The following is a 23178-nucleotide window of genomic DNA, read 5'->3' as shown; positions in this document are numbered from 1 at the left end:
TCTGAGTTCCTACTCCACCATTTATTGCCATGCAACCATGGGAGTAGCGGGGGAGGGGAGGGGAGAGTTCCTTAAGCTTTCATCTGTAAAGGGAGAAAAAGAAATTCTTACCTTACAGGCTTTGAAGATCAAATACATGTGCTAACACAAGCATTTAAAAAGTTGTTGCTATTTGAATCTTAACAGAGTGCATGGTTTTAATGGTAAGTAGGGGATTGTTCCAGAACCGAAGGGCACACATAATCTTTGGGCTCCATTTGGCTCTTAGAGTCTAAATTAGCAAAAGCTGAGGGAGAAAATGGATGTCTCAGATGAGCTCCTAAAAATTGTTAGAAAACTGTGCGTGTCTTCAAAAATGAGTATTAATGTCAATTGTTTTCACTCTGCTCTGTCAAGATACACGAGTAAAATCACATGGTTTCTCCCCTTAGACACTCCACCTTAGCTTTCTAAAAATCAAGAGGTGCACACTGAGCACCCCGTCTCACTGCGAGGCCAGGAAGGGAGAGGAGGAGAATAGGACACTGAAGAAGCAGAATGGGAATCCGAGACTCCTCAAGGAGCTCTGGCTGGTAGGAAGCAGGAAACTGACTGGACGTTTGCATGCGGGATAATTGTCTTCAACTGCTCCATCCTCACTACCAGTTCAGTCAGAAGGCGGTGGGGGAAGGTAGTGTCAAGAATTCTATGAGGAATTCAAGAGTGGGCAGGGAGTGAGACTTTTAATAGGAAGACTTTAATAGGGACTAGAAAAAGAAACTCCTTCTCAACTGTCAGTCAAGTCATCTTTATTCCTGGTCTAGCCAGTTTGAGGCAGGCAGAACTTAATTTGATGACTTCAAATAAATATATAATAATAATTAGTATTTATTGGGTACATACTGTTTTACTGTTCTATGGCTTTACTTACCTCACATTGCATATTTTTTACAACAATCCTATGAGAGAAGTACTATTCATTTTATAGATAAGAGAGATTTTGAAAGGATAAATAAACTTGGCTCAGGGACAAACCAGCTAAGAAGTGATCCAGGAGGGATTTTTACTGATTCCAGAACCCAGGAAGGTTCATTCAAAATGGTTTGATCCAGTTTAAACCTGATTTGACACAAATCTTGATTAAACTAGTTGAAATTGATCAGAGTCCGTTTAATTGTGTTTAAATTGTTAAGAATAAGAACTTTGATATGAATAAGTTGATCTGATTTGAAATCAGCCATATTTGTTAAAAAGTAAAAATAATAATTCCTGTGTTCATTAATTAGAAACGTAATTGTCAACCAGAGCCTCAGGTCAGTGATACTGATGAGTTTTGCTAAATCCTTTCAAGTGAAGTAAAGCAACATGGTATTTTTATTGACCTATGCAACTTAAAAACTATATACAGCCCTGTTGGTATGGCTCAGTAGTTGAGTGTTGACCTATGAACCAGGAAGTCAGGGTTTGATTCCCAGTCAGGACACATGCCCAGGTTATGGGCTTATTCCTCATATGGGGGTACAGGAGGCAACCAATTGATGATTCTCTCTAATCATTGATGTTTCTATCCCTTCTCTGAAATCAATAAAAATATATTTAAACAAAGAAAACTTACACTTGCAGTTAGTTGTGTTTTTTTTTTAAGACGTAATTTACAACAGTAAAATGCATCCACCACTAGGTAGAAAATGGAAAGAAACCTTTTATATAATGTATACTAATAATTACTACCTTTATATTTTAAAGGGTTAAATAGTTTGGTAACTTTTGATTTTGATATAATCTTACACTTATAGAAAAGTTGTGAAAATAATACAAGGAGCTCCTTTGTACTCTACCCATATTTACCATTGTTCACATTTTTTCTTATTTATTTTCTTGTTCTGTGTGTGTGTGTGTGTGTGTGTGTGTGTGTGTGGTAGTTTTTGAACCATTTGAGAATAAGTTGGAGACATTATCTCCATTTACTTCTACACTAGAGGCCCAGTGCATGAAATGTGTGCAAAAGTAGGCCTGCCTTCCCCCGCTGCCGGCACCAGCTTCCCTCTGGCACCTGGGACCCAGGCTTCCCTCGCAGCCCTAGGTTCCTCTGGAAGGTCGTCCAAAGGGATGTCTGGTCTAATGAGCATATTACACTTTAATTATTATAGATGCTTCATTGTATATTTTCTAAGAATAAGGATATTATACTAGAGGCCTGGTGCACAAAATTCATGCAACAGAGGGTGAGGGGGGTCCCTCAGCCTGGCCTGTGCCCTCTCACAGTTCAGGAGCCCTCAGGAAACAGGCCTAAGCAGTCAGTCAGACATCCCCTTAGGGCAGGCCTAAGCTGTTAGTTGGACTTCCTTAGCCCTGCTGCAGAGGCAGAAGAGACTCCCGCCACTGCTGCTGTGCTCGCCAGCCATGAGCCTGTCTACTGGCTGAGTGGAGCTCCCCCTGTGGGAGCGCACTGACCACCAGAGGGCAGCCCCTGCATTGAGCATCTGCCCCCTGGTGGTCAGTGCACATCATAGCGACCGGTTGTGCCATTTGGTCGATTTGCATATTAGCCTTTTATTACATAGGAAAACCACAGTGCAGTTATCAAAACAGGGAATTAACATTGATACAATAGTATTTAATCCACAGTACATATCCAAATTTTGTAAATTGTTAAAGTAATATATTGTCACCCTGACCAGTTTGGCTCACTGGATTGATCATCGGCCTTTGGACTGACAGGTCCCAGGTTTGATTCCAGTCAAGGGGATGTACCTTGGTTGTGGGCACATCCCCAAGAGGGGCTGTGCAGGAGGCAGGTGATTAATGTTTCTCTCTCATCAATGTTTCTAACGCTATCCCTCTCCCTCTCTGTAAAAAAATCAATAAAACATATTAAAAAAAATAAAGTAATATATTGTCCAGTTGATTTCCGCAGTCCAGGGTCATATATTGTATATATTTGTTGAATCTCTTTCTTTAATCCAAAACAGTTCATCAGCCTTTTTTCTTAAACTAGTTTTTTGTTTTTTGGTTTTTTTTTTAATCCTCATCCAAGGATATGTTCACTGGTTTCAGAGAGAAGAAGAAAGGGAGAGAGAAAGAAACATGGGTTGCTCCTGTGCACTCCAACCAGGGATCAGAGGATCCTAGAGGATGCTCCAACTCACTGAGCCACCTGGCCAGGGCTTGACCTTGACATTTTTGTAGAATACAAGGCAGTTATTTTGTAGACTGTTTCTCAGTTTGGATTTGTTGATGTTTCCTCGTGATTAGAGTTCAGGTTTATAGTGTTGGCAGAGCTGTTGGGGTGTCCATCTGTCTCAACATTGAGGTGGTTTCGGTCACTTCTTAAAGTGGTGTTTGTTGGGTTGCTCCACTGTACATTTATTTCTTTTCTCTGTAATTAATTAGTAAATTATGGGGAGATTCCTTTGAGACTGTAAACATTCTGTTCCTTATCAAACCATCATTAGATTTAATGTTGCATTGATTCCTAAATTCATTATTCCTGATCATTTTATGAGGAAGACCTTTCCCTTCTCCCCCAAATATTTGCTCATTTATTCATATCCATGTGGACTTGTGAATTTTCATTTTATTAAACTGATTATAAGCCATTGCTGTCAATGTTTATTGTTCAAATTGTCCAGATTTTTTATTTATTTTTTATTTTTTTAAAGAATATATTTTATTGATTTTTACAGAGAGGAAGGGAGAGGGACAGAGTTAGAAACATCGATAGCTGCCTCCTGCACACCCCCTACTGGGGATGTGCTCACAACCAAGGTACATGCCCTTGACCGGAATCGAACCTGGGACCTTTTAGTCCACAGGCCGACGTACTGAGCCACACCGGCTAGGGCAAATTGTCGAGATTTTAATAGGAGTTTTTTCTTTTTTTTTCTTTTTTTTCTTTTTTTTTTTTTTCTTTTTTAATGCTTGCTGGATGAGCAATAACACACACTCGAATTTTTTTATATATATATTTTATTGATTTTTCACAGAGAGGAAGTTAGAGGGATAGAGAGCTAGAAACATCAATGAGAGAGAATCATTGACCAGCTGCCTCCTCCACACCTCCCACTGGGGATGTGCCCGCAACCAATGTACATGCCCTTGACCAGAATCGAACCTGGGACCCTTCAGTCCACAGACCGACGATCTATCCACCGAGCTAAACCGGTTTCGGAAATAGGAGTTTTTTCAAGCTGGTGCTTGTATCCTTCTGACTTGTCCACTCCATTCTTTAAGCACCAGACATCTCAGACTCTTCTTGTGTTTGCTTTCCCTCAACCCCAGGATCAGCTATTTCTCTGAGGAGCCCTCATTCCTTTTAGTGGAGAGTAGTAATTAGAAACCAAGATCTGTAGGTATGCTCATTGCTATTCGTGTGCCAAACGATAGAGCTACGAAATAGGTATATGTGTGTGTGACCTTGAGTTATACTGACATCTTAAGTCCAAAATCTAGGGTTTAGTTTGCCCCTCCCCCCATACTCCTAGAAACCTGCCTCTGGGATGTAACGTCTGAAGAGAATACTCATTTTCTATGTAGATAATATTTCTATGGAAATATACTGTGGTTCTTTGGGAAATGGCCATGGTGTGTGTGTGTCTGCTTGTGTCTTCCCATTTCTGTCATTCTTCACCTTCCACCCTTTCTGCTGCCTGTACCTCTGGATTTGTGGCATAGTTTGGTCCTCACTGTTTTTCAGTTAGGGAGTTGAGTTTCAGATTTCCTATATTTTCAAAACTTCTAAATTAACTTCCTTTTGAAGGTGGGTGGCCCTGACTGATCATGTCCATGGGTCAGTGACTTTCGATCAGAAGAAAGGCTTCCCAAAATTCTCCCTATATAGAGCATCCTCTGTTCTCATCCGAGCTGCTTCCCTGGGCCACTGTGTAATCATGAGACAGTCACTCAATCTCTCTGGCCCTCATTGTGAGGCTGTTGTAATGATCCCTTCCTGCTACTCAGCACAGATGTGAGGTCAAGCCCTCTGTTATTGAGGGAAGTGAAACAGCCAGCTAAACAAGGTAATTTTATGATATAACCAATTATGTAACAAAGTATGATCAAAAGAGTGATCCCCTGTTTGAACTGGAGGTGTAACTGTCAACAATAAAAAAACAAACAAATAAATAAATAAAATGAACTGGAGGTATTGCAATTCTGATATCACATGGCAGACTGTTTTACACCTCAGGAATAAAGAAAAGAGACTTTACCCTTTTCTCTCTCTGGTGGGCTTTAGAAATAAAAACCAAGTTCTAGCCCGGCTAGTGTGGCTCAGTGGTTGAGTGTGGACCTATGAACCAGGAAGTCACCGTTTGATTCCCAGTCAGGACATATGCCTGGTTTTTGTGCTTGATCCCCAGTGGGGGGCGTGTGGGAGGCAGCTAATCAATGATTCTCTCTCATGGATGTTTCTATCTCCCTCTTCCATTCCTCTCTGAAATCAATAAAAATGTATTTAAAAAGAAAATGCTGCCCTTGGTTGTGTGGCTCGGGCATCTCCCCTTGCACCAGAAGGTTACCAGTTTAATTCCTGGTCAGGGGTCAGGGCACATGCCAGGGTTGTAGGCTCCATCCCTGATCCCTGTAAGGGGCATGTGGGTGGCAGCTGATCAAAATGGCTCTCACGTGGATATTTTTCTCTCTCCCTCTCTAACAGTCAATAAAAAAAAAAAGCTGTGCTGTGGGATATTAAATATGCACAGAAGGACCATCTTTTGAGGGGGAACATTTTTATCCCACCCTGTGGATATGTGTGGGCCTCTGGGAGCTGGGAAATGAAAGAAACGATGATGATTTGCCTGGTGCTGCCCACCATCATGCAACCGTGTTTACCGTGTTTGCCGTGGGGGCAGGTCCCAGGGATTCCAGGCGGTGGCCCCTTCCTGCCAGCCCAGCTCAGGTGCTCACACGCTGGGTGGCTCTTACTGTGGGGTCAGGCACCCCAGCTGAAAAAAGCAGGGAGGCCGAAACCGGTTTGGCTCAGTGGTAGAGCATCGGTCTGCGGACTGAAAGGTCCCAGGTTCGATTCCGGACAGGGGCATGTACGTTGGTTGCGGGCACATCCCCGGTAGGGGGTGTGCAAGAGGCAGCTGGTTGATGTTTCTCTCTCATCGATGTTTCTAGCTCTCTAGCTCTCTCCTTTCCTCGCTGTAAAAAAATCAATAAAATATATTTTAAAAATAAAAAAAAGAAGGCAGGGAGAATTCAGTCGTGTTTGTGTGTGTGTGTGTGTGAGAGAGAGAGAGAGAGAGAGAGAGAGAGAGAGAGAGAGAGAGAGAGGGAGAAAGGGGGAGAGGGAGAGAGGGAGAGAGACACAGACATGGGTGGGGATGGAAGCAAACAAACGCAGAGCGAAGTGAGTGGTTGGGGAGAGCCCCTGGCATCCCGTCCCTGGCATTTAGGCCACATTCCTGGTAACCAGTATGTTTGTTCTTACACATGAGGAAACAACCATAACCACCACGCATACTGCCTCTTTGGAAAAAAGGACAGTTGGAGTCAGACAGACTTGGGTTTAAATTTCCACTCCAAACTTTCCAGAGTCTAGTTCTCATCTCTTGACTTTCTCCTCTCGTCTCCTTTATTCATAGTACTGGATTTTTTTTTTAAATATATTTTTATTGATTTCAGAGAGGAAGGGAGAGGGAGAGATAGAAACATCAATGGTGAGAGAATCATTGATCGGCTGCCTCCTGCACACCCCCTACTTGGGGATTGAGCCCCAAACCCTGGCATGTGCCCTTGACTGTAATGAAACCTGGGACCCTTCAGTCCTCAGGCCAATGCTCTATCCACTGAGCCAAACCAGCTGGGGCTGGATCCCTTTTCCTGATTCCTGGTTTTCCATCCTATCTACAAAGAGCAATATAAATTTTCCCATGGGGCTAAGCACCCTTCCCTTGGGCCCTCATTCCTGATGTCCTCTCTCAGCCTCAGTAGCCCTCGGGGACAGAGCCTTTGGTGCAGAGGCTTCCTGAGCCCCCAGGGACAGAGGAGGACACGTCTGATTCTGCGTCTGACTCACGGAGTGAATTTAGCATATCCTTTCCCTCCGTGGGAAGGGATGATACAAGTAGCTACCACTTCCTGAGAGCCGAGCCGGTGCCAGGCTCTGCTTCAGGGACCTGCCTCAGTGAATTCTCCAAGGAAGCCTGCAGGTGTGGACTCTTAAGCTTCCTATTTCACAGATGAAGAAACTGAGACTGGGGAGGTGTGGGACTTGATTGAGTAGGTGAGGAAGCTTTGTGCTCAAGCCTGGGTTTGATCCAGGGATTCTGACTCCCCGCCTCCCTTCGGCTATACACAAACCTCCCTAAAATAGCTTTCATTTTCCAGGAACTGTGCCGAGCACTTTGCATCCATTTATCTCCTTGAATCCTGGCTCCCTCTCATCCTGACCTTACCTTAAACGCCGCCTCTTTGAGATTCTTCGGAGGCTGCTTGCCGCACATCTCCCGCTCGGGCTCACTTAGCTCCTTCATAGCACTCTGCTTCGGAGAATCCCATTCGTCTGCTTATTTGTACACTCTCTGCCTTTCTGCTTCTTGAGGGCTGAGACCTTATCGGTCTAGTCCATTACTGTGTCCCCGACTCCTCTGTGCCTGTCGGGCACATAGTAGGCACGATAAATATTTGTTAAGGAAATGAGTCCCCACAACAACTCTGTAGAGTACACACCATACCAGCTGCGTTGTACAGAGAGGGAAACTGAGGCCCGGGCAAGAAACAACCTGCAGAGTCCCAGAGTCAGTGGGTAACGGTGCAAGGTTCAAACCCAAGCAGAGAGACTCCAGAACCTTCCATGATGAGTCTTAACGGCCTCTCCCAGCTTCACACATGCAAGCATGGATACACGTGGTCTTTATCTCATGGGAGAGGGAGGATCTGGGCCCCACTATCAACCCTCTGATTCTTCGGGGCGGACTCGGGAGGAAGGCCTTTTGCTTGTTTTCACTCTTTCTCCAGGAGAGTGCAGAGGTTTGGACCCCTGTCGAGGCCAGGCTGACGGGATTAGAGGAAACAGCTGGCCTGAGCCGGTGCCCTGCGGGAGGGAGCTCGCATTCCGGGACTCGGGGAGGGAGCAGCTCCCCACAGCCCAGTCACATTCCAGGTCGGTCTTTTTCTGAGCCCAGATGTTTGCTAATGAGCTGGGGAGAGAGGCTTTCAGCCCTCTCCCCCCTCCCTGGGCCCCACATTACCACGGCCCCAAGGGGCTGGCCCGGAGCCAGCAGGCTCTGGCTTCAGGCCTGTGCCCTGTGCCAGCCAGGCCTGTTGGGGCAACTGGCATACCGCTGCCAACCAGGTGCATGGCAGCGAGCTTGGAGACTCTAACGTGACAGGTCTGCCCTTCCTGCTGGGGCCGCCCCGCCCCGGGTCCGTGTGGTGCAGGGTCCCACACCGCATGGGGGCGGCTCTGAGGCAGCCACCGGGGTGTGGTGGGCAGTGGAGCTCCAGCTTCGGTCTGGGTTCAAGCCTAGACTTTGTCAGTCACTTTGCCAGCGATCTTGGGCAGGAAACTAAACATGTTTATGCTTTGACTTTTCTCACCTGTAAAATGGGAATAACGATGGGATTGTGGTGAGGATTTGATGGGGCTTAGCATAATGCCGCCGCATAATGGGTAGCTGTTAATAAAATTAACAAGTCACCTTCCAGACCACCTGCCCACACTGTGGTCCTGTCATGGCCAGTCTTCACCGGACGGATAGGCCTGACTCAACCCCAATCCCATATTCTTGGTTTAGGCAGTTGGGATTGTTCTAGAACCTCCCTGCGTTGAGCAGTGAACTGCCAAGGGCTTCTACTTCGGGCTCTCCCCGTGAGATCTGACAAGCTCATTAGGCCACACTCAGCTTCCTGCAGCTGGAGAGGGTTCTTACCACACGGAGGCATTTGCTGCCCACCCGCCCCAGGGGCCACGTTGGTAAGCAAAATGTAAACATAGCCAGAGCGCCTGCTGCGTCCAGTGCAAGGAGGCTGGGCTCTGTGGGACCAGATCATCTGACGGACAGAAGCCGTCACTGGCACCTCCTCTTCCCTGTGACTTCAGGTCAGTGGCTTCGCCTCTCTCTAGGCCGTGGCTTTTTTACTTATAAACTGGGGATAACAATACTTTATCTCATAGGTTTATTATACGGGTGGAAAGTACTTAGCATGGGACCAGGCACATAGGTGCTCAGGGAGTGTGACGTTATGATGGTTAGTTAGCCTCGGGGAGCACTTCCTGTGGGGGATAATACTTCATTGAGCCATGTATGTTGCCCACCTTGTCTGGCCCGACCTGAAATGCTGCTGACGCTGGAATCCTTGTGATCCTCAAGGAGCCCCTCCACGGGTCTGCAGCACTGGCAGGGTCCTGTGTCCCCTGCTCCAGGATCACAGCGGAAGAGGAAGTTTATGCCACCTGAGGTCTTGGGAAGGAAGGCTTTCCAATCTGCTGCTTGAAGAATGCCTTAGCTCCGGCCGGTTAGGCTCAGTGGATAGAGCATCGGCCTGCGAACTGAAAGATCCTGGGTTCAATTCCAGTCACAGGCACATGCCCAGATTGTGGGCTCGATTCCCATTGGGGCGAAGGGGGGAGGGGAAGCTTGCAGGAAGCGGTCAATCAATGATTCTCTCTTATCATTGATGTTTCTATCTCCCTCTTCCTTCCTCTCTGATATATATATATATATATATATATATATATATATATATATATATATATATATATTTTTTTTTTTTTTTTTTTTTTTAAAGAATGCCTTTAGCAGGAGATGAGGGGTAGGAATCCCCTGGCAGAGGGAACAGCATAAGCAGGTGCTGGGAGGCACGGGGAGGGCAGATAGGTCAGAGTACACCTCGGAGTTGGCAGCAGGCCACCAGGAGCCCCCGGGATGCTCAGTAACCTCCAGACTTCAGGGAGCTTCCACCAGGCTGCACAGGACAACTAGGATGGAAAACAAGTCTCCTAGTCCCAGGGTTGGGTCCTGGGTGGATACTTTTTTTAGGAGCAAAGCTAATTTCTCAGATCAGGGCATGACTGCAATCCACGCGAGTGCCCAACTGCAGATGGGTCAGTTGGGTGCCATCCACCCCAGGTGAGGCTGGACACTGAGCCAGGCCCAGGCTCTGCTCTCCCAGGAGCCAGAGGAATGAGCCCATTTCCTGGCGCTCTCTCCTGATAGTCCTTCCTGGGGTCTTCAGGCCCTTTTCCGGACGCTGAGCCCAGTTGAGCGGCTGCGGGCGGAGGTGCGTGACACTCGGTACTAACTGCTCCCGCCGGTCGCGTGCCCAGCAGTGTATCCGCCGGCCGGGAGCCCCCAGGACTTAGGGGCGAGGACAGCATCCTGGTGTCGGACTGGTGGACCGGGGCGCCGCACCCTCGGAGAGGACTGGGCTTCCCACCTAGAGCAACCAACCCCTCCGTGTTTGCCACCCCGAGGCCTGGCAGGGGCTGGCGGCCACCCTCTCGGGGAAGTCAGGCGGGGAGACAGCCGGGCGCAGAGACACCCGGCGGCGGCGGGAGCTTCCGAACAATCCGGGGCGCGGGGCTCTCCGCCGGGTCCCGGGGGCGCCATCGCTCCGCGCCCAGGCCGGCCCGAGGCTCCCGGGCGGCGGGGAGAAGCGGCCCGGCCCCGGCCGCCAGGCACCCCGCCCGCGCGCCCGGAGGGAGCGGCCGAGCGCACCGCCCGCTCCGCTCCGCGCCCTCCCTCCCGCGCCCCCGCCCTCGCTCCCTGTTTGGAGGGAGACACCCTGACGTCGGAGCCGCTCCCCGCACCGCGCCGCCCGCCCGCCCGCCCGGGGCCGCAGACGGCGCGCCGCGCAGCCCAGCCGAGCCTCCGGGGCCCCGCCAGCCCTGCCGGCCGCCTCCCCAGCCTCCGGGCCGCCGGGCCGCCACCCCCGGTCCGCGCCCAGCTCCGCGGGAACCGGCCGGCGCGCCGCACGGTAAGTCCCGTCCGGGCGGCACGCGGGCGCCCGGGGTCCGGAGAGTTCGGCCGCGCCCCCGGCTGCGAGCTCCGTGCCCGGCTGAGCTGCCCGGCGGCCCGGGGCGCGGGGCCGGGGCGCCGCCGCGGAGCCCCTCCGGACGTCGGGGCTGGGGCCGGGGACGTGGGCGCGGCGCGGGGCGGCCGGGGGACCGCGCTGCGCCCGGCGCCCGGAGCCCTCCCCGGACCCGCCCGGCGCTCCCCGGTCTCGGTGGGAGTTTCTGGAGCCGGGAGAGCGCGGGAGGGCGGTGCGCGGCGGGGCCGGAGCCCGGCGGGTGGAGGGCGGGTCGGGCGGCGCGCGGAGCTGGGCCCCGGGCTCCCGCATCCCCCGGGCTGCCTCCCCCCATCCCCCGGCCTCCCCGCGCCACGAGCCTCTCCGCACCGGGGCGATCTGCCTCCCTTTTGTCTCCCTGTCTCTGCCTCCCCGTCCGCCTCCCGCTCCCTCCCCGTCCCTCCGGCTCTGTCCCTTTCTTTCTGTTTCTCCGTCCTGAGTTTCCCCGGGTTTGCGTCTCTGCCCGTGCGCGTCTCTGTCTCTGCACCCCGCCCCGCAGCGGGGGCTCTGGGTGTCTGTGTGTCTCCCCGATCCCCCTCCCTCCAACTCAGACAGCCGCCCAGGGTCGGGGTCCTCGCCCCAGTTCCCTAGACCCTGAAACAGAAAGGAAACCCTCTCCCAGCCTGCCGCCTGCCCCTGGAGCCCGGCCGGGGTCATCCCCCGGAATGGAGCCTGGGGCCGGGGGAGCCGGCCTCTCCGGGGCTTAGGACACCCCCCTCCCCGCCCCCCGCCAGGCGGCCCGGACCCCAGGGCCCGCTGCCCGCCACCTGCCCGCCTGGCCCGGGCGGGGCGCCCTGATCTTTTACGAGCGGCCGGGAAGGGGCAGCTGCTGCCTTGGGGCGGCCGGGGGCCTGGCGGGCACGGGGGGAGGAGGGCACATGTTCGGGCTTTCGGAGGCCCTGGCCCAGCTGGCGGACACCAGCCTGTCAGTGAGGGGGACCCCCCACCCCCACCCCCACCCTCACCCCTCGGAAAACAGAGGTCAGGGCCTGAGGCCAAAGTCTGGGCCCTCAGGAGATGGGGGTGAGGAAGCAATTTGTCAACAGGCCCCTCATCCTTTGTTACTGTCAGACCGCCGGCCTCCGAACCTTCCCCAGATGCTGGGGCTGCTGGGGCTGCGGGGTGTGACGTGCCTTTAGCTGGAGACCGAAGAGAAGGTGAGGCTGGAGTATCTGCTCCGCCAGCCCCCCGCCCTCCCCATCTCTTCCCCCCACCTTTGCAAGCTTTCTCCAGGTCTGTGGAGTGGATGGGGGTGGAGTGGGGGGCGGGGGTGTAGGTGCTCTGCGTTGGCTACGGATATATCCTCATTCTTTTTTTTTTTATATATATATTTTATTGATTTTGTACAGAGAGGAAGGGAGAGAGATAGAGAGTCAGAAACATCGATGAGAGAGAGTCATCGATCAGCTGCCTCTTGCACACCCCCTACTGGGGATCTGCACGCAACCAAGGTACATGCCCTTGACCGGAATCGAACCGGGTTCCTTCAGTCCCCAAGCCGACGCTCTATCCATTGAGCCAAACCGGTTTCGGCTATCCTCATTCTTTTAAAGTGAAATCTCAGGCTGAGTTTAGCCCCTTCCCCCGGCCCCCAACCCCCCAAGGGTCGGAGGCTAGGGAGCCGGCGGCGGGGTGCTGGCGAGGTCTGCAGGGGACTTCTGCTGAGCAGATGTGCAGGCCGGCCCTGCAGCCGCTCATTAGCATGGGTTTGTTTCGGAAACAGCTTTGGGGCTTCCGGCTGCAGGGACTTCAGGGCAGGAGGGCCCTGGCCTGGGCTGGGGGTTTGTGGCCAGGAAGGTGGAGCTGCCTGGCAGAGACGGGCAGGCCTCTGGGGCCGGGGCTGGGCCCTGCGTGTCAGCCCCCTGGACAGTGGGTTCGGCTCTGCCAGCGCGCTGACGGAGCGGGAAGCCGCCCTGCGGTAAGAACAGTGCTCGGGGCCGATGCCCGGTGAGGGGACCTGCTGAAGTGGATGCTCCCTGTTTTACAGACGTGAGGCGGAGGGAGGTGAAGCCAGTGGCCTGGGCTGTAACCAGTAGACTATCCTGCCTCCAGGCACACAGGGAGCCAGGGCATGAGCTTGGGCCTGAAGTGGCCTGGGAAAGCCCGCTGAGCTGACCGGGGCTGGGTCTGACACCGGCCCGCCCCTCTCAGAGTGACCTTTGCAGTTGCACTCTTCACGGAAGTCCCTGCGCTCTGGCCAAGCCCCGCCGTGATTGCCGCGCCCTTGTGATCCCCGAGCCCAGGGCCACAAACGCCACACCCTCTGCACCCAGCAGCCAGCGCAGCCTGGCAGCCGGGCCCAGCCCTGTTTTCTGCAAGTTGGATTCTAGAGGGGGCTGGCCTCTCCTGGGTCCTGTCCCTTCAGTCCTCGGCCCAAGAATCAGAGTCTGAGTGGGATCTTCCTCTCGGCTCCACACCCCCTTCCTCCCCCCCAGTAAGAGTGTGTGAGGGGGACAGCACTTGACAGTTTATAAAACCTTTTCCTGGCCATCCTGTCATTTGCTTCCGTTTCCCCTCGAGGCTTCCCCTCATCACCGTGGCAGGTGCAACCCCGGATTTGCATATTTTCAGGACCACCCAGACCCTGGGGGGGGGAGTGGGGAGGGGAGGGGGAGGGGGCATCCTGTGGGAGGCCGAGGGGCGGGCGTGGGCAGAGTTCAGGGAGGATGTGTGGCCCAGGGAGACGCAGAGCTGGCAGTAACAGTGACGTTCACTGAGGACGGATCCCAGGACAGGGCCCTCCAGAGGTCTCCACGCACAGCTGCCCTGCGAGGTGGGGGGTTATCTCTGCCCACCTCGGCAGGTGAGGGAACTGCTGCAGAGGGAGGGTGACGTGGCTGAGCTAGGATGGAACTCGAGTGTCACAGTCCTCAGTGAAGGGAGGAGACCCAGACCCTGCTGAGAGAAGGGGGTGGGGGGGAGAGACAGAGGCAGAGACAGAGGCAGACAGGCTGGCTTGGGGTGCACGGATACTCTCTATCCAGAAAATCCTGCTGTGCTTGGCCCTAAGGGACCCTGAATATTTAGATGTACCCCAAAGAGGAAATGGGGAGCGATTGTTATACAAGTGGACTCAGCTCCACAAAGAGCTTCACAGTGGGGGGCAGGCCCAGGTCTCCCTGGAAACCTGCCCCCCTCCCTCCTGGGAATTTAAGACTGGATTCCGGGCCTCAGAATCACATGGGAGCCCATGCAGGTCCAGACCTACGGAGTCAGAAAGTCCGGGGCTGGGACCGGCCTCTCTGGGAAGAGGCGAGGTTCTGGGCAGTGTGGACACCTAGAGGACCCCGCAGTCCTGGCCCGAGGCCTGTGTTCCTGCTGACCCCCACCCCCAGCCTTCCCGCGGGAGCTGTGCGCTGAGCTCTCCCCGTGTGGGGGGCCTGGCGGCCGCTCTCTTGGGCTGAGCCTCCGTTTGCACAGGGCTGCGTGGGTCAGAGTGTCCCTCTGGGGGGACCTTCCTCCTGTGTGTTGGCAGCCTCAGAACGTGGCGGTGTTTGCACGAGGCCTAGGGCTGATGGGTTTGGAGCTGGGGGTGGACAGTGAGGGGGTAAACGGCCGCCCCCTGGGTTTGGCACCCTCTCTGAAGCCTCGCCTCGGCTCTGAGGAAGGGCAGTGCCATCCCCGAGGCTCCCAGGGGCAGGGTCGGCCGTGGCCATGAGCTCGTCTGCGGGGGAGTCAGCAGTGGGGTTTGAACTCTGTTTGAAGGGGCTTCCCAGATTCCCAGCCAGGCGGTGGCCACGCTCCGGAGCGGGAGACGCAGGCCGGCCAGGGATGAGAGACAGCGGCTGGGCCAGGGCAGGGCGGGGAGCCCCAGGCCTTAGGCCCACTCCAGACGATGCCCCAGGTTCCCGCGGCTTCTCCGTTTCCTGCTTCCTCCTCTGTGCCCCTCTGCGTGTGCCCAGGTGGCTGGTGGTTCCCCTGCGGCTGTCAGGTGCAGCCTCAGACCTATGTACGACCTGCGGGTTCTAACTGTGGGCAGGCATGTGCTAAGTGCATGCACTCATGTATTCAGTCCTCACGACCGAGGCAGTTGTCAACAGATCTGGAGCAAACCTCTTACCCTCTCTGTGACTCAGTGTCTTCATCGATAAAACGAGAACAAGGGTCTCGGCCGCAGAGGGTTGTTGTAAGGATGGATGAACGAGTTTGCAAAAGCACCTAGACCTGTGCCAGCCGGTACAGTTAGCTGTGTGCGCCGACGACAAATCCCCCCTCCTAGCCTTTGCTCGGGCAGTGCCTTCAGCCAGGGGCTCCCTTCCTGTCCTCACCATGATAACTGATTGCGATTCTGTGTCAAATCCAGAATCAAGAATCTCTGCTCCTGCCCTGGCCAGTGTGCTCAGTGGTTAGAGCATCCGCCTGCTCACTGAAGGGTTTGATTCTGATCAAGGGCAAGTACCTGGATTTTGAGTCCGATCCTCCTCTCCCCACCTTGTCAGTTGTGTGTGTGTGTGTGTGTGTAATTCTTTATTATTGAAAGTATTACAAATGTCTTCTTCCCCTCCCCAATTACCTATCCCCCCGCCCCCCCCCATCGTTGTGTGTCTTGATGTCTTGCTCACATCAATCACATCAATGTTTCTCTCTCTCTCCTCCTCCCTCCCTTCTACTCTCTCTGAAAAGCAATGGAAAAAATACCCTCAGGTGAGGATTAACAAAGTAAACGAAAAAGAACCTCTACTTCCTGCCCCCACACCCCTCTCGGGCTGCCCCTACTTTAACCCCCTCCCCTCCCCTCCCTCTCTGGGCTTCGAGCTCCTGCGTGGGCCCAGGGTCTGGGACCCCAGCGCCCCTGCCCACACCCCGCCTCCTAGAAGTTGCTCAGTAAATAAGTGTGGGCTGCAGTGAACCGTGTGGCTCAGGGGAAGGGCATGGTTTGGCCTGCCATGCTGGGGGGCCTTGGGACCAGTGGGGATCCCCCTTCCCACCTGGTCTTTTGAAGGCCCCTTGACTTGCTGTGTGACCTTCAGGGTGGGGAGGAAGGTCTAAAAAAAAAAAAAAAGCTGAGTTGCTGCTTGAAAAAAGAATCATAAACCCACAAAAAATTAAACCTGCCAGCAAAGAGCCTACCCCGGTCAGTGTGGAGGGGGCAGGGGGAGTGCTTGGTGGTGGGTGTGAGGGCGGGAGGAGGGTGGGGGTGTCCCGAGGACCAACATGCCTGGGAGTGAGCGGCCTGGCACCCTCCCCGCCTCCCATTCCAGCGCTGAGCTTTGGCTCTGCTGCCCGCCCAGCCTTTCCCATGATGCCCCAGGGGAAGAGGACTGGGTGCCCGCTGGGTACTGGGTGCTCTCCCTGCATCATCCCAGTTTTTCTCCAAGGAAGGGGCTCTGCTCCCCATTCTGGGGTGGAGGTCAGCGGGTGCAGAGAGGGGACCTTTGTTTCCCGTCATCTCGGAGCTCCGAGGCCGGAGGCTGGGGCTCACGGAGGAGAGCCCGCGGGCCTTGCATGGGGGGGCCCCAGGCTGCTGGCAGGGGAGGCTGGGTGTGGCCCAGGCCCCTCCTCCTGCCCAGGGCGGGGCGGGGGTGGGTGACCGCCCTTCGGTGGAACAGCTGACCCTCAGGATGAACTAGGAAGGGAGGAAGGTCAGGGAGGTGGCCTTCCCCTCCGCTTATCTCACTTCTCTTCAGCTTCGGCCGTTGCGTGGCCCTAACAACCAACCAGTCCCCGTCCTCTGGGCCAGCGACTTCCCTAAAAGACTCCCTGCTGTCTCCTAGTGAGCCTTGTCCTTTGGCCTCAGCCCCGACCTCTGCTCCCCGTGAGCCTCATCCTGGTCTAGACCCTGAGCTCATTCCAGCTCCTGCTCAGCCCCGAGCGCGCACCTCCAGGATTTCATTAAAATCCCAGTCTCCGGTCCAGATCCTAAGGAAACGGAAACCACGCCCTGTCCCCGGTGCTTCTCCCCCGGCCACACCTGCCCTGACCTTCCTGAGCCATCACGACGACGGGGTCAGGGACAGGACACAAGTCCCCGGGTTTCTCGGAGGTCTCCGAAGGGCCGGTCCAGCCTGGGGAAAAGCCAAAGGGATAAACCAACAAAAACATTAAAAACTTGCTAAACATGAAAGCTCTCTTCTGGTGAGCCGTGGCCAGACCCTGACTCAGGCTGATCCCCCGGGGACGGACGAGCACCGTTAGGAGAGAGGAGGCCTCCTGGATGCCAAGCCTGCTGAAAAATGAGCCAGGCTGCCAGCGAGGAAGGAGCCCGTTGTGTTTTGTTAGGATGTGGTTATACTAAAAACAGGGACTCTGCTGTCGATCTTGTGAGCGGGGCCGGAAACGTGTGGGTGAGAGCCGGGGCCGTAGCAGACTCCTCTGGGATGGGGGCATTGATGCTTCACCCCCGGAGCGGAGGGGACTTGCTGGACGGTGGAGGTCACAGCCCTGCAGGCTGGCCGAGCCCTGTGTGCAAGCCCAGCTCAGCCAGTCCACCTAGGTGTTCACTGCGAGGGGCAGGCAAGACCTCGCCCCAGCATGACCCTCCTCCCCGGACTCTGTCTAAAGCACCTGCCCCTTCAGTCAGGCAGTGGGCTGGCGGTGGTTCTGAATGGGATGTCCAGCTCCGAGCCAGCCCGATTTAGTGCTGGGCGTCTGTGGGACCGGTGGACAGTGCCTGACCCCTGCTCCTGTCTCAGCCTCACCCAGGCCCCGCTGGGGACGGTCCCTGGTGGATGCACCCCTGACGGACAGAGCCAACCTGGAGCTTGTTGGAACTGCAGACTCCCATCCGCCCTAGAACTTGCACTCCACAAGCCCCCGGGGAATTCTGAGCATCTACCAGGCTTGGGAACCGGTGGTCTAGGGCAGTGGTGGGCAGACTCATTAGTCAGCAGAACCAAATAACAACAGGACAACGATTGAAATTTCTTTAGAGAGCCAAATTTTTTAAACTTAAACTCCTTCTAATGCCACTTCTTCAAAATAGACTCGCCCAGGCCGTGGTGTTTTGTGGAAGAGCCACACTCAAGGGGCCAGTTTGCCGACCACGGGTCTAGGGCACCTCACTCACCTGACAGGTGGGGAGGCTGCCGCCTGAGTGTCCAGGGTCACATAGCATGTGTGGACTCCTGACCGTCCAGCGCCCTTTCCCCAGTGGACCTCCTTTCTGTATCTCCACCAAGCCTTCCTCCTCCTCAGTTTTCGAGGGGTTTGTCGGGGGGAACCTACAAAAGATGAACTTCGGGTACATGGGGAGAGAGTCCGCTCTGCAACCTTGGGACACACACTGCCCTGCAGCGCCACCTGCTGGCCAGTTCTAGTATTGTTCTAGTGTCTGGCTTCTTTCAAGAAGGGGTCAGGTGCTTGGCTGGGATTGTCTCCTGCATGTCCCAGGTTTGGAGGGAGCTGGGGTTAATGATGTGTACGTGTGTAGACTCAGGCTCAAGGCTTTGGTGGGTTATCCTAAAAAGAAATGCAGTCTAGTCCGGGGTTAATTTTTTTTTTTTTTTAACCTGGGGTTCAGCCAGCAACATGGTCCAAGTGTTTACAGTGACATGAAGGTGGAGGTTAGCTTTCCAGATGTCAGAATACTGGCCCCTGTGGCAGCATGTCCAGGAGGCATGCTGGATGGCCAGCCCTCGAGGGCCTGTACCGTGTGGGCCGTGGTTTGTGTTTTCCCAGAGGAGCGAGGAGGGGGCTAGTGATGGCTCAGCACTTGACACGTGCTTGCAACTTAGTGTCCCATTGGGTCCCAGCAGCAGTCCTTCACCACGCACAGCATCGCCATCCCTTTTTATTTTTTTAATTTATTTTTTAAATATATTTTATTGATTTTTTTACAGAGAGGAAGAGAGAGGGATAGAGAGCTAGAAACATCGATGAGAGAGAATCATCAATCAGCTGCCTCTTGCACACCCCCCACTGGGGATGTGCCCACAACCAAGGTACATGCCCTTGACCGGAATCGAACCCGGGACCTTTCAGTCCACAGGCTGACACTCTATCCACTGAGCCAAACCGGTTTCGGCTCACCATCCCTTTTTAGACAAAGCAGCTGAGGCACAGAGGGAAAAGCACTGTGTTCGAAGCTCCCTCGTAAGTTATAAAGATGACGGACACGGAGTGTGTGTTACCTGCCGAGGGCTTTTCATGCAATGCCTCATTTAACCTTCACGACAGCCATGGGGGTACACACGGTTACCAGCCCGTGTCGTGGTTCATGCGGAAACACGTGTCCAGGGTGTGGTTGGCTTGTACGTGGGAGAGTTAGGATCTGAACCCAGGCAGTCAGATGTCAGAGCTCGTGCTTACAATACCTGTGACCCTCACTTCCCAGCCTCCTCCGCCTGGCTGGCCTCACCGCAGTCTGTGCTCAGTTCTAGAGCTCCGCAGGACACGGGCATGATGCTCCGGGTTCTGGTGGGGGCCGTCCTCCCCGCCATGCTGCTGGCCGCCCCCCCGCCCATCAACAAGCTGGCGCTGTTCCCGGACAAGAGCGCCTGGTGTGAGGCCAAGAACATCACCCAGATCGTGGGCCACAGCGGCTGTGAGGCCAAGTCCATCCAGAACAGGTGGGGTCCCGGGCGTGGGTGGAGGGGAGGGGGCAGGGGCCCAGGAGGGTGGAGGGGAGGGGGCAGGGGCCCAGGAGGGTGGAGGGGAGGAGGACCGGGGCCCAGGAGGGAGGAGGGGAGGGGACTGGGGTTCAGGAGGGAGGAGGGGAGGAGGACCGGGGCCCAGGAGGGTGGAGGGGAGGGGACAGGGGTTCAGGAGGGAGGAGGGGAGGAGGATCGGGGTCCAGGAGGGTGGAGGGGAGGAGGATCGGGGTCCAGGAGGGTGGAGGGGAGGGGACTGGGGCCCAGGAGGGTAGAGGGGAGGGGACAGGGGTCCAGGAGGGAGGAGGGGAGGAGGAGGAGGACAGGGCTGCCCATCCCTGCCTCTGCCTCAGTGACAGGGGCACGGCGACCTCTCCTCCCACAGGGCGTGCCTGGGACAGTGCTTCAGCTACAGTGTCCCCAACACCTTCCCGCAGTCTACAGAGTCCCTGGTGCACTGTGACTCCTGCATGCCAGCCCAGTCCATGTGGGAGATTGTGAGTACCGTGCCCGCCCCTGCCCGGCCTGCCACGCCCCACAGAGCCCGGAGTAGTCCGGCTCGCCTGTCTTTCTGCCTTCGCCTTCTCTCACCTTCCTCACTGGCTTGACACATGACACCAGCTCACCTCCTGTCAGTCTCCAATGCCCGCTTGGGTGTCACCATCACAGGGCCTTTTGCTCATGCTCTTCGTTGTTGAGTGATTTTGACAAGTCTATTCCCACACTAGACTCTGAATTCCTCAACGGACTGTCTTTTTTTTTTTTTTTTTTTTTTTTTTAATATATATATTTCTATTTCAGAGAGAAAGGGAGAGGGAGAGAGAGATAGAAACATCAATGAAGAGAGAGAGTCATTAATCGGCTGCCTCCTGCATGCCCCCCACTGGGGATCGAGCCCGCAACCCTGGCAGGTGCCTTTGGCCGGAATTGAACCCGGGACCCTTCAGTGCGCAGGCCAGCGCTCTATTCAGTGAGCCAAACCGGCCAGGGCGAGGGACTAGCCTCGAGTCCCCAAAACTGGCACGGAGTTGAAGGAAGGAGGGAAAGAAAGGGAAGGAAGGAAGGAAGGAAGGAAGGAAGGAAGGAAGGAAGGAAGGGGAAGGTAACTAGGGGAACATAATGTTAAAAGGGTTCCTACAGGGCGAACCTCAGCCAGGCTGGCGGTCTGGGTGAGGGAGCGCTTGGAGGAATGAGTGTGAGCTCAGACAGAGGTTGAGGAGAAGGTAACGGCTGTGTTTGGGCCCGTGTTTGGGCCCGGCGGTAGGGCTGGGCTGGGTGCGGACCTCCCAGGCGGAGGGAACAGAATGTGCGAAGTCTCACGCGGATCAGGCAGCGCAGTTGGTGGGCGTGGTGCACAGTCAGGGGTGGAGAGGTCCCCAGGGGCAGCCTGAGGCCTGGGTGGCCTTAGCAAGAAGCCAGGATTTTTCTCCAAGTGCGGGGTGGGGGGGGGGGGGGGGGCGAGCACTGAGGGGAATTTAGTCAGGGGCAGGCCACATTGGGTTTGTCCCCCAGGGGGGCCTCTAGCTGATGAAAGGGGTGGATTGGAAGGCGGTGGGGTTGGGTGTGGGGAGTCAGGTGGCCTCTGCAGGGACTCTCCCCTTCTCTGCTGGGTGGGCCCGCAGAGCTAACTGGTGTCTCGCCCGTGGGCTCAGGATTCTTGGGCCCATGAGGATGTGAGAGCCTGAGGCCGCCCTGCACCCCTGGGCCCTGTCACCCCAGCTCCTGTCTCCGTGGGTGCCCTTTCCTGGCCTTGTATGGGGCTAACGGTGGGCGTCCCAGCTGCTTTTCTTGGTTTTGGCCCTTGGTCCCCTGGGCTGGCCCATGCCTTCCCTTTTCACCTCTCTGCTGCCCTCCGCAGGTCACGCTGGAGTGCCCCGGCCACGAGGAGGTGCCCAGGGTGGACAAGCTGGTGGAGAAGATCCTGCACTGCAGCTGCCAGGCGTGTGGCAAGGAGCCGAGTCACGAGGGGCTGAGCGTCTACGTGCAGGGCGAGGACGGCCCGGGCGCCCAGCCCGGCCCCCACCCCCACCCCCACCCCCATTCCCACCTCCACCCCAAAGGGGGGCAGACCCCTGAGCCCGAGGAACCCCCCGGGGCCCCCCACACCGAGGAGGAGGGGGCTGAGGACTGAGGCCCTCCACTCTTCCTCCCCGCGCGTCCCCCGTGGAATGCTGGGAGAAGTGTGTGGGGAGAGGCTGAAGCCCCCCTTTGGCACTGGATGGACTTGGATTCAGACTTGGACTTGGAATGCTTCCCGGTTGCCGTGGAGACCTGAGGGGGGGGGGGCGGGAGCCAGGCCGCACAATTTAATATATTTGGGAGTCGGGGGGAGGCCACTTCGTCGGAGGGGGCTCTCTTCCTCTCTGCCTCCTAGGGATGCGCCCTCGGGAGGGGAGAGCGCTGGCTAAGCCACTGGTGTGGGGGGGGGCCATGCAGATGGCGGAGCCAGATGGTGGGGCAGGCCCCTGGGCACAGGTGGAGCTGGGCCCTGAGCTGAGGTGGGTACTTGCCGCAGTGGCCCTGAAGGAGGGGCTGGGGCTGGGCTGGGCAGGCCACTGGCAGCAGCGGGAGCTCCAGCCCCACAGGCCTTCCCAGAGGCCTCCGCCCACCCCCATGCCCAGCGCCCCTTCTCCCCTTGCACTGAAGTGGCTCTCCCCCCGTGGTTGGGAGTCAGGCCGGGGCAGGACCCTGCTGACTCGTGGGCCTCTGGCTTCCTTTGCTTTCCAGGGGATGGAGGGAGGCAGGGAGGCCAGGGGGTGGGAGGGACCCCAGCCCATCAGCAGGAGAGCATCCCTCCTTTTCTCTGAGATCGTTGTCCACCCCCTCCCACGGCCCCCTACGTGCCAGGCCCCGCAGAAAGCTGATGAGACAGCCTCACCCCTTTGGGGAAGCTCTTTCTCAATCCCTGATGGTGGGGAGGGGTCTCCCTTGCTCAGATCCCCAGGAGGGGCCTGGGGGGGGTGGACTCTGGCTGAGCCGCAGGGGCGAGGGCTCTTGTGTTCACTGTGGCTCTGGCTGCCTGTCCCAGCGGCCTCCACCTCCCACTGCACTTTAACCCGGAGGAGGGGCGGGATCCGGTCCGGGGCGGGGCAGGCGGCGGGAAGAACTGCCTGTGTCCGCTCTTCTGTCCCCAGCTCTGTCCCCAGCAGCTTCCAGCCCCACGGCCCCCTGCCTGAGGGTGCCCTGCTCCTCATGGCTGTTCTGACAAGAGCTTCTGGAGCTTGTAACCAGTAGATTGTCCCCCTGATGGACCCTGAGTGTTCTCACGAATAAATCTGTTCAACGCCTGTGTTCTCTCCCTCACTGGCTGGCTCCGCCGACCCACGGTTCCTGAGGGGCCCCGCGGTGGGGCCTGGGGAAGGGTCAGCTGCACGGGGCGCCCTGAGTAGACCCTCCTGCATCCTGGGGTCCCTCTCACTTCTCTGCCAGGTGCATGGCACCCCTGGGCCCTGTCACCCCAGCTCCTGTCTCCTTGGGTGCCTGTTTCTGGCCTTGTATGGGGCTAACTGTGGGCTTCCCAGCTGCTCTTTTGGTTTTGGCCCTTGGTCCCTTAGGCTTGCCCATGCCATCCCTTTTCACCCTCACAGTGACCCAGCCTGGACCTTCTCTGGACTCCAGCCTGGCCTGGCGCAGGAGAAGGGGAAACGGACAAAAC

At 55.8% G+C, this 23178-nt stretch overlaps 1 protein-coding gene across 1 annotated transcript; it reads left to right on the top strand.

Annotated features, from left to right (window-relative positions):
* Nucleotides 1-10683: 10683 nt before the first annotated feature.
* Nucleotides 10684-22810, top strand: LOC311618078 (neuroblastoma suppressor of tumorigenicity 1). The gene is made up of 4 exons (XM_084875260.1): nt 10684-10905; nt 19308-19502; nt 19909-20020; nt 21382-22810. The coding sequence occupies exons 2-4, from the start codon at nt 19333-19335 to the stop codon at nt 21652-21654; spliced, it is 555 nt and encodes a 184-aa protein (XP_084731386.1). The 5' UTR covers nt 10684-10905; nt 19308-19332; the 3' UTR covers nt 21655-22810.
* The last annotated feature ends 368 nt before the right edge of the window (nt 22811-23178 follow it).

Source organism: Pipistrellus hanaki, assembly GCF_964339955.1.
Source record: "Pipistrellus hanaki genome assembly, chromosome: 2".
Classification (NCBI taxonomy): domain Eukaryota; kingdom Metazoa; phylum Chordata; class Mammalia; order Chiroptera; family Vespertilionidae; genus Pipistrellus; species Pipistrellus hanaki.
Note: the sequence above shows the minus strand (reverse complement) of the source record. Positions and strands in the feature narration are given on the sequence as shown.

Bases quoted from the DNA above. Each gene is read 5' to 3' on its own strand.
- LOC311618078 (XM_084875260.1), top strand. From the start codon at position 19,333: ATGATGCTCCGGGTTCTGGTGGGGGCCGTCCTCCCCGCCATGCTGCTG. The intron at 19,503-19,908 runs GTGGGGTCCCGG...CTCCTCCCACAG, and splicing joins GCCAAGTCCATCCAGAACAG to GGCGTGCCTGGGACAGTGCT. The intron at 20,021-21,381 runs GTGAGTACCGTG...TGCCCTCCGCAG, and splicing joins CCCAGTCCATGTGGGAGATT to GTCACGCTGGAGTGCCCCGG.